Raw genomic sequence first — 10,724 nt, forward strand, 5'->3', positions numbered from 1 at the left:
GGCATCTTTGGAGCTGCTGCCAGCCCTGAATTCAGCTGTGGCAGCGGGGCTGGGAAAAAGGGGTGGGGGGAGCCAATAGGTATTTCTTCCTCTGTGTTTTTACTTTTGAAACTGTTCTAAAAGTTGTCAAGTGGAACAGGTGGAAAGTCCAGACTTGGCTCTCCTGTTGCTGTGGTAACACCGTTGGAAATATGCTACAYGTTTTGTCTGTGTGCACATTTCATGTGTGTGCACACGTGTAACACACAAAAATGTTGGTCTTTCAAATGGTTTGCTTAGAATTGTGTTTTAATACCATTTTCTGTCTGAGCATCCTGCTTCTCATTATTGGTAGTTCAAAGAGATGATTGAAGGAGAGCTGAAACTTTTCTTCCGCCAGGAACTCCAGAAGAATTCTTTAATATTTTTATGTTCTTTAGTATATATGGTAATTCTGCCGTGTTTACTTCTGTTTTCTTCTTTGTCACTCATCGTCGTTGTGGATGGAGTAGATACAGATGATATTAATGTCTATGGAGTTACTGTTTGAGGGTTTGGGTTTTTTATCACCAGTAAGAGTCTGTATTAGCTGTTTAGCTTTGAAGAAAGTATTACAAATGATGTTTGTTCTCTAAATGTAAACCACTATAGATTTGCAAAATTTGCAGATCATGTGTCTGTCCTATGCATTTTTTCTTCTCAACTTTCATCTCTTTGCCAATTCATTTTCAGGCTCAGCCRTTTTTTCTGTGTTTAGTAACAGGCATTAACTTTCAGGGAATTGAGATTATTTATGCCAATGATAATATCTCCCTTTGAGTATGGGTTTTCCTCTGAATTTTTAAAAAACTGTTTTTTTAGTTTCTTACTAGTTTTCTGAATCTCTCTCCTAAAACAAAAGTTACAGGTCTATTAGAAATATTTTCTCTACATAACTAGACTCTCTGGTGGTATTTTATTTAAAAGTTCAGAGGTCTGCAGAGAGACTTCCAAAACATCGTTGCTAAACATAGAGTAGAAAAGCCCAGGTTTTGCATATTACAGATAATATGCGTGTAGAGAAATAACAGTATCTGAAAGTTTTTTCACATTGAGGGAAAGTGTTTCTAACTTATGTTATTGAATACATGTGTATACCGTACAGCATGAGTTGAATTGTTACCTCTTGCAGGTTCGGGAGTGGAAAAATGAAGGCAGTAAAACATACATGTGCACTGGTCGGCCAGGCTGGTTAACTGTATCGCTTCGCGTTGGAAAGTATAAGAAGATTCACAAGAACATCATGATCAACTTAATGGATGTTCTCGAAGTGGACAGTGAAAGACAGGTAACAAATACCTCACAAAGTTTTAATAATACTAAAGTTCACATCTTTTTACTGTATTTATAGCTGAAGCAGACATTAAATCCCATAAAGAACAAATGATTTTTGTTGAAAAATGAACTACAAATCCTAGTATAAAATGTATTCCTGTCCCTGTCTATGTGTAAGGGATTTTTTTATTGTCTTACTTGGACTTAAATATTTGCTTGCAGTGTTGAGACTTGGCCGTGCCTGTTGGAGCATAGCTTCCTCCCAGCAATAAAAAAAACTCTCAAAAAGGCTTTCTCTTTACATGAAAGTCCTCTAGTTCTGTTTAAAACTTGAATCCAGTACTTGAGTTTCTGCTCTCTGGACATATAGAGGCAGCAATCAAAACCAGAGTTCTGGATTCCTTGTAGTGGTACTCATGTCAAGTATCACTAGTAAGTATCTAGTAGTTTTTTTAACTTAAAACTGATTAAGTTTATTTATATTAATCGTGTCGACCTCAGGCATTTTGCTAAAACAACTAAAAAACTTGAAGTCATATCAGTGCAGGTTTTTAATGTAGATCGTATTAGAAGGAAGAAAACGTACCTGACTTAGAGCTGGGCACTAGTTATGGCTGATGTGCAAATTCCTGTGCATTCTACAAAGCAGTCCTCCGCATGCCCTAGCTTTTCATATGGAAATGTAGATATGATTTGGGGAAGCAAATAATAAACTTTACTCTTGCATTTAGATTTTTTCCTAATGCCTAGATGATTTCTCCATAAATATGGACTATCACAAGAAAGACTATTAAATAGTTGTGCTTTTTTTTTTAATCTTGGATAAATTGAATGAACAAAGACTTCTTGTATAAGAAAATCCACTGTCAGTTCACTTCAGCGGGGTCTGCCTACCCTTACATGGTATTTCAACCTGCTTTCCAATGTTGGAGAAGATAGTTTTTTCTAAATGCTGTTCATTCTTCACTAGATGTGCATGGCCAGTAGTGTTGTGTCATATATCCAGGGCGTATCAATTTCTTGCATCAGCAGTACAAACTGTATGTACACAAATGTTCAACTCAAATTTACTGCATATGGGAAGATCTGATTAATGACATTAATGGTTAACATATTATGTGTATAAATTGGTATGTATGATTGTAATAAGTAACTGTTGAAGAGCTATAGACAGTAGACCCACCAAATTTCAAGTTCTGCAATAAGTGCTTGGATCATTCTGTTTAAAAAAAAAAAAAAAAAAACAGCATATGGAATTGCTTAATTTTATGTGCTAAAGTGTGAAAGACCAGATTGATTTGTGTTTTGGGGGCCTAAGCAACAAGATGTTGAGGCAGAGGAGGAATCACTAAACAGTTTCAACTATTTTTAGTACTGCTTTTGGGAAAGTAAGTCTCTGAATTCTGATAACAGATGAAGTACAATCCATTTATCCGTATTTTGTCATCCTTAATGCTGAACATTTAATTTATGTTGGGGGGATTGGGTCTGGGGGTTTATTTTGTTTCCTTTTTAGGTTGTCCGTGTGGAACCTTTGGTCACCATGGGTCAGCTGACTGCACACCTAAATCCTATGGGTTGGACTATTCCTGTGGTACCGGAACTCGATGATCTCACAGTAGGTAAGGGTTGTTATGGTGACAAGAAACTGATTTTACTGTATTTTTAATAGCTTTTCAGGCAGTAACACATTGCATTATTTCACAGGTTCCTAAAATATTCTTTTGAACTTTGTATTCTGTTATGGCATTTATGTTATAGGCACTTCCCTTTATTTAAATAGTCTTAAAGGCCACACCAGAGCTTCAAAATGAAGCTTTGTTCTCTTAAACCGCTTTCATCTTGAAGTATGTTTCTTTTGATTTGTTACGTGCTCTCTTGATCAGGTGGCCTGATCATGGGAACCGGCATTGAGTCTTCGTCCCATATCTATGGACTTTTTCAACATACCTGTGTGGCCTATGAACTTGTTCTTGCCGATGGAAGCCTTGTGAGATGTTCACCAGTAAGAGACAATGTTATTTTGCTATCATTTACAATGTCATTGACRGTTATCAGTATGGACAGATGATTTAGTATGACATAACTTTTTTCAGACTGAAAATTCAGACCTATTTTATGCAGTGCCTTGGTCTTGTGGTACTCTGGGTTTCCTGGTTGCAGCAGAAATAAAAATGATTCCTGCCAAGAAATATGTAAAAATACATTATGAGCCTGTGAGAGGACTGCAGAAGATTTGTGAAAAGTTTACTGAAGAATCTAAGAAAAAGGAGAACAGTTTTGTGGAAGGACTTGTATATTCTTTGGACAAAGCAGTCATCATGACAGGAGTCCTGACTGATGAAGCTGAACAAAACAAGGTAACTAAAGGGAAGCTATTTATTATGAAAAAATCCCCCCACAATTTAACTGAAGGTGTCCTACTATATGTCAATAAAAAACAGAATCATTGTATGATCAGAACAATCTTTTATTGTTAATGTAGGATAAAAGGTTTCGTCTACCCATCAGTATATCTTAAATTACAACACTTTGTTATCACAAAAATTAGAACTTGTACTATGAATCTCTTCAATTGGTAAGAAATGATCGATTGATTTTCATTATTCTAGCATTAGTCTAGCCTTTGCGTTGCAGTACCTAAGGAGAAAGAGAAGTACCTTGCCTCATATACAGAACAGTACTGTTTAAAACTGCAGTTATGCAGAGTAACTTTTTTTTTTTTCCAGCAAGCTCTTAATACGGTTAATATCGGTAGAACACATCAGGGAAGTTTTCTTCAGGGAGGGACACGCTGTTCTTTCTTTACAGCTCTCAACCCTGAGGCGTTAGATTCGTGATGGGTTGAGAGATCAGCATCTTAGAATCACGCTCTGTTACATTCCTGCCCTCTTAATTTGCTTGCAGCAGACAAGCCTTATTTAAATTTAACCTTAATGAGAGAAGTAAGAGAGACATGTATGTGGTCAAAAGAAGGAGAAATGAAGACTCCCAAAATCCATCTTAGACAGTACAACATTGATGCTTCATGCTAAAGGAATTTGGGGGACTTAATGTTGTCTAGTAAGGTGTACTATTATTTGTGTTGGTGTTTGCTAATGAATATACGTTTCCTTTCTTACAGATAAACAGAATTGGCAACTACTACAAGCCATGGTTCTTTAAGCATGTGGAAAAGTATTTGAAAGCTGACAGAACTGGAATAGAATACATTCCCTCAAGACATTATTACCATAGGCATACCCGTAGTATATTCTGGGAGCTCCAAGTAAGACCACTTTCAGGATTAAAATAACAGCTGCTTTTTCCCCACCATGTACCTTCTTCCCCTTGGCAACACTTCTGTCTTTCAAGGCAGAAAGGATCCAGTTGAGTTCATGGCAAATATTAAAGTTACATAGTTGGGCAAATACAAATCTAAAGGCACTTCTTTATATATGAATATGGTATTATGTCATAACTTTCTAATTTCTGTTTTAGTGCTTTTCTGAATTTAGACCTTAAGTACATATTTTAGCATTAAATCTCTATACCTATTAAGTGGTTTCCAAAGACAGATAGTGGAAAAACATGAATGCAGAATTATGGCTGAATTATGGCCCTGCCTAAATTCATAATACTAGTTATGCAGTAAGATCATTACTTTAAATTCATAAATGTATTCGTCATGTTGTGCATTAACGCAAAACTGTATTTGGCATTCTGAAAGTTTCCCGTTGCTACGTTTAGGACTCGCTAGAGTGAGATACCAAATCTTTTCAGATGCCAGGGAAGTTAAACAGGAGTTGGCTGTGCAGGGAGCATTTAAAATTTTACAGCTTTAAAGTACTGAAGTACTGTCTGTTGGTTCACTTAGATATTCTTACTATCGCATTTTCTTTTTCCTTCCTGTTTAAAGGATATCATTCCTTTTGGCAATAACCCTGTTTTCCGTTACCTGTTTGGCTGGATGGCTCCTCCAAAAATCTCTTTGTTAAAACTGACCCAAGGAGAAGCTATTCGAAAGCTGTATGAGCAACATCACGTTGTGCAAGATATGTTGGTCCCAATGAAGAGCCTTGAAAAATCTATCCAAACCTTCCATGTTGACCTTAATGTAAGAACACACATTTTTAGAATGCAATAAATCTTAGATTGTGTGTAATATGAATGGCGGCTACTGGTCTTAAGACATAAAACTCTGGTTGGTCATTATCATGTTGTGGCGAGTGCTGTGCTTCACAAGTCTATGATGTGAGGCTGCAGAAGGAATGAACATAGCTTTCTGAAAAGGGAATAAAAACATGAGATTCAAATTTTAATAGGCTAACACTTCTATAAGACTTTATCGCTTAGTAAAGCTTGAACAGATTTTTCGTTCGCCTGAAATCACTGGCTGTCTCACTGAACCCAAGCTGTGGGAATGAATTTCCCGCTCTTGCTTTTGTTCTTAATTTTATTCTAGTTAGCATAAGAAGTACAAACTTCCCRGTTTCCACTTTGGACTGAGCTGGAAAAGAAAACTCTTCATTTTCTTTTTATTCAGAATGTGTATTCACTTGTTTCTTTGGGATCAGGGATGTTGTCTTCACTTCAGTTTTAAAGGAACTCCATTCAGATCTTAAGATATTTAAGGGGGTGGGGTGTAATTCCTGGAGGACACTGCATTTATTTTGAGCATCTCAATTCATTTGCATTACGATCATTAGAAAGTGGATCTAAGAACCATAGCAAGAGAACTGGAAAGGAAGATGTGTGTAAGTTTACCTCCCAAACTGTGACAAAGTCCTCTTAAGTCTTCATTTTGTCGCCTTTATTAATAGATAGTTTAAATAATTGTTTTGTTAAAAATAAGTGATGCAGTGTTTTCTTCCCTCTGGCAGGTATACCCTCTTTGGTTATGTCCTTTCATATTGCCCAATAATCCTGGTATGGTCCACCCAAAAGGGGATGAAGCAGAACTCTACGTGGATATAGGAGCTTATGGAGAGCCCAAAACAAAACAATTTGAAGCCAGGGCTTCAATGAGACAAATGGAAAAGTTTGTAAGAAGTGTTCATGGGTAAGGTTCCCACTCTTCAGAATAGTGACAGTGCCGTGTAACTTAAAACTGTGTAGTTTAATCATACCTATGTAATACTGCAACAATTTGACATTGCAATAGTTTAACAATCACAATGATGGAAAGCTGATTTTAATTACTGATTTTGATGTTACAGTTTTTAAATATGCTTGCACTTCATGGCTTGATTGTGGGGAAAAAAAAAGGTATCCTCTTAGCTGTGGGAGTGGAAAGAGTCTCTTCTATAACAAGGAATGTGCACACAGACAGGTACAGATGGGCCTGAGCGCGTCTGCTGGTATCTGCGCTGACTGACCTGGAACAAGTTCCTGTCCAAAGCTGCATTATTGGGGGTCGGTGACCGCTCTCAGCAAGGCTGGCGAGCCCAGCACATTGGAAGGCGGCTGCTGAGCTTGCATACTGAGCCTGACTTGTTTCGGGGCAGTTCAGGGCCAAGGCAGAGCAAGCGCTGATTTGTCCACAGTTGGCTGCAGTCCCTTCCGTAATCCCACAGGCCGTTAAAGCTTGGACGGCGTCCCTGCCTGCCCTGGAGGCTGTTCTGTTTGCTGAAGTCCTTGCAGTGTCACGCTGCAGCCCTGCCCTGTCCTTGTGCYGGTGTGTCAGCGTAAGCAGGGCTTGTGAAGGAAGGCAGCCTTGAGAGCTCTCTGTAATCCCTGTGCTGTGGGAGTCTTTCCTCGCTCACAGCTGGCACTTTCAGAACCTCCTTTTCACTGCCCTGATTCTTACTACGTGGGATCACAGAAGGGCTGAGCTATTTACTCACCRTCTGTCATAGGCTCACACCAGTCTAATTTGCCATACTATTGTCAGCAGAGAAGCAGTTACAAACTTGTTTCTCAGGAACAAAAAACGACAACACGATATTTGTGTCATCAATATAATTTATCTGCATTTCTCTTTTGACCTACTTCTCATATAACAGTGGCTATATCCCATGTGGCTTAGTAACAGCGGCAAGTCTGCTTCAAGATGATTTGGGGAGTGTAAATGACTTCTAGCTATAAGTGATCTGCCAGAGAACAAAGCAACTGAAAGTTAATATAAAGCTTTTTTACTTAACTTGAAATTAAGTTTTTAATTTAAAGCTTTTACCAGCAAAGTTTTGTCTGTTCTGTACCTTTCATTGGGACAGTCTTACAGTTTCATAATCACGCACAAGACCAGAGCTTTTATGAAATAGTTTGTGTTTTACTGCTGTACTCTAACATTAGCTATATTATAGAGGGAACAGTATGAAAGTAAGGAAGAGTCCACAACTAATTAGTGCTTTCATTTACTTTTGTAAATGGTGCTATGTTACACTGTTTCATTTACAATGTACGTTTATATTCTTGACCTGGTCTGATCTGGAGTCTTTTGCCTTCCCAGTTCTATTCTCAACATCGAGTTCAAGGAAATCTAAAAAAGTCAAAGCAAAAATCAGTGCATCTATCTTGAATGCATTGTGTAATGCCGACTAATATGAGAAGCCATAATTGTATCTCCATTGATACAATGGAAAAACATGCAGAAAACAAGTAGAAAAAATAAATATTTTTTTTGAAGCTGAAATTAAAAGCTTTTGAATGGAGGAAAAAGAAAGCAGACTTTCAAAACCAGTTACAGGGAGGGAGTATTTAGGGTGGGAATATTTATTTGTCAGGGAGTATTCAGGTCATGTTTAATTCTGTCTCAGTGCATGGGATCAGACTCTTCATTTGGATGAACTTTTGTAGTTCTCCCTAGACCTGTGTTTCTGTGAATATAAGTTGTTAGAACACATGTTAGAAAATTTGATTGCAGATGGTTAGTAAATCTGAACATGAGTAACTGTCTTAGATGCATGGGGTCTTTTTTTAAGCTTCTCTCCCTTTCTCTTAGTAGGGTAGCAAAACTAGTAGACGTGCCAATACATTGATGGCTAAAGAAGTGTTCTGAAACAAATTTTAAAAGTAATGTTTGTATTAATTGCTTTCTCTTCCCATCCTTCCCTCCACCACCAAAAGGGCTATATAGGTATTCTGCTGTTTTCACTATTACATGTTATTTCCTTTTGGAAAAAGGATCATGATAGTATTAAATCTCCAAAATATAACTGGCTGCGTGTCCCAGCATAATTCATATGAACAATTATATTTACTTGTTTTTAAAAAACATGGTTTGATGTTTTTTGTTGAATATTTGCTATTTATAGCTCACCCTAATTTTTTTTGATTCTGTCTGAAATCCTGTGGCACAAGTAATGTTGATTCTCTTGTGTGTGGCTTTTTTTTTCCCCTCCAGTTTCCAGATGCTGTATGCAGATTGCTATATGACCCGTGAGGAGTTCTGGGATATGTTTGATGGTTCATTATACCATAAGCTGAGGGAGCAAATGAATTGCAAGGATGCCTTTCCAGAAGTGTATGACAAAATCTGCAAAGCTGCGAGGCACTGAGCCTGAATAACCTAATCAAGCAATCAGGGAAAATGGATTTACCTGTAGCTAGTCAGTATATCCTTTAAAAGAGGGGGGGAAAAAAAAAAGGCTTTATTGCTGTCCAAATAAGCTCATTCTTGCTGATGTTTTAAAGGTATGAACCTCTGCTTTATAAGTTTGTTTAGTATTCGTTAGTATGTTTTAAAACCGTTTTTCCAAACTCAAAGTGATTTTTTTTTTTCTTTAAGAAATCTTAAGTGCTAACCTTTGTGTCTTGGATCTGATGTAGTGACATAGGTGAATTCATCTAGTTTCAAGCATAAGGAAAATAGTTGGAAAAGATGAAAATACTCTAAGTTACACCAGCTATTTGCTGTAGCTGTATTTAAAATTACTGTTGAAAATGATAAGGAGGTCACAGAAATAGGTGCCAAAGTTGAAAGAACTGTCAAGTTAGTCACGAGGTTAAAAACATTTGCCTGCGGTCAGTAGCTTGCAGCACAGTACTATAATCTTCATGCTGTACAGTACTCTGTCATGTAGGGTACTGTACCCTTTGGGTTATACTGTACTATATGGCACTATAATCTCAATAGAGCAGCTAAACTCCCTAACAAGTGCTTCAGTTTCCAAGCTGAGAGTTGAAGTGTGAAGAAGATCCTTTTTACTTGTGCCTGTCGGATTGGTACCGATTTTTGATTATAAGTGGATATAGGTTTTAGGTACTTTTGTATTGGTTAACATTGTTTTTCGTCCCCAAAATATCAATGCTCTGGCTTTCTAGACTACTGAAAAAATCGCTGCTATTCCCTATAGGCAAATATTAATTTCAGTTTTTACATGCATCAGTTTATTTGAAATTTTTTGGTTTTGTTTTTGGGGAGGTTTTGCTTAATTTTAGTGCCTTATAAGTACTCAGTTGGAGGAAGACATGGGTCATTTCAGACCGTTCTGTCCTGGCCAGTAGGAGACGGAAGCGTGTTCTGTTCTGACAGTTTAAGCCTTTATTTAGACAAGACCACTTAGAGCAAGTGGCTATGGATAAGAAAAGCTCTTCTTGTGCACAGGCTTTGGTTCTGACTAGAGTGAAATTTTTGCTTTTCGTTTTAGCTGGATTATTTTGATAGGCTTTGTGAAAGGACTGCGTCAGTCACCTGGAGAGGAAATCGATAGTGCCGTTCAGTTCCCCCTTCCGCTGCGCCCTGGCATAAACAGCACAGTCACACGCTTCGTACAGTGACGTGTATGAGTGTGGCAATGCTTTGACCCTGTATTCAGAAACATGGTTCTAAACCAAGTCCATGTCTTGTCAAAGCAGTACTTAAAATTGTTACTTTAAACCTTACTGAGCTTGAGGCGGGGAAAAAAGTGATATTTTTGACGGTCGCGTAGGGAGTAACGTGAAGAACTTGTTGAACAGTTGCCAGAGGGAAGTTTTGTATTTTTTTTTTCTTGAGTGCTCAACCAATGATTTTATTTATTGATAGATGATGTTTATGATCCAGATGAAACCAATGATAAAGCAGTAACGAATAAACTTGGTCTGTCGCTCAGTGATGCACGCTGGGCAAATTGCGTGCGAATAAGGTAGCCCTCGAAGTCCCGCATAGGGGACTGGTAGCAGGAGCAGCCTGCCAAGGGGAGACGCAGCCTGCGCGGAGCTCCTGCAGTGCTGCTCAGACCACGTGGCTGGCCAGGCAGAAGTGGGAGCCGGGCGGGAGTAGAGCTGCGTCAGTGATCCGGGAGCGTTTGCTACGCTGCTCCAGGCTTCAGGATACGAAGGAAACGGAGTTGTGACCTGCCTTCCTGCCCCACAAAGGGGACAGTGCAAGAGCAGTTTCCTTGGCCCTGTGGCAAAGCTGTGATTTAGACCAGTGCTTGTAAGATAATCTGCACAGAGCAGGAATTGGTTTGGTTAGTTTTTAAAAGGGTAATGTAAAAATGACTAGAGATATGCAAATGCTTTTACTT

General features: G+C 38.3%; 1 protein-coding gene across 1 annotated transcript; it reads left to right on the plus strand.

The window, feature by feature from the left end:
• The first annotated feature begins 1,150 nt into the window (after nucleotides 1-1,150).
• On the plus strand, nucleotides 1,151-9,081 carry DHCR24 (24-dehydrocholesterol reductase). Its single transcript, XM_026079909.1, has 8 exons — nucleotides 1,151-1,306; nucleotides 2,810-2,915; nucleotides 3,180-3,298; nucleotides 3,390-3,653; nucleotides 4,418-4,561; nucleotides 5,192-5,389; nucleotides 6,156-6,334; nucleotides 8,618-9,081. The coding sequence occupies exons 1-8, from the start codon at nucleotides 1,187-1,189 to the stop codon at nucleotides 8,769-8,771; spliced, it is 1,284 nt and encodes a 427-aa protein (XP_025935694.1). The 5' UTR covers nucleotides 1,151-1,186; the 3' UTR covers nucleotides 8,772-9,081.
• Nucleotides 9,082-10,724: the final 1,643 nt, after the last annotated feature.

The sequence above is a fragment of the Apteryx rowi genome, unplaced genomic scaffold (genome assembly GCF_003343035.1).
Source record: "Apteryx rowi isolate R43461 unplaced genomic scaffold, aptRow1 scaffold_503, whole genome shotgun sequence".
In the NCBI taxonomy this organism is placed as follows: Eukaryota; Metazoa; Chordata; class Aves; order Apterygiformes; family Apterygidae; genus Apteryx; species Apteryx rowi.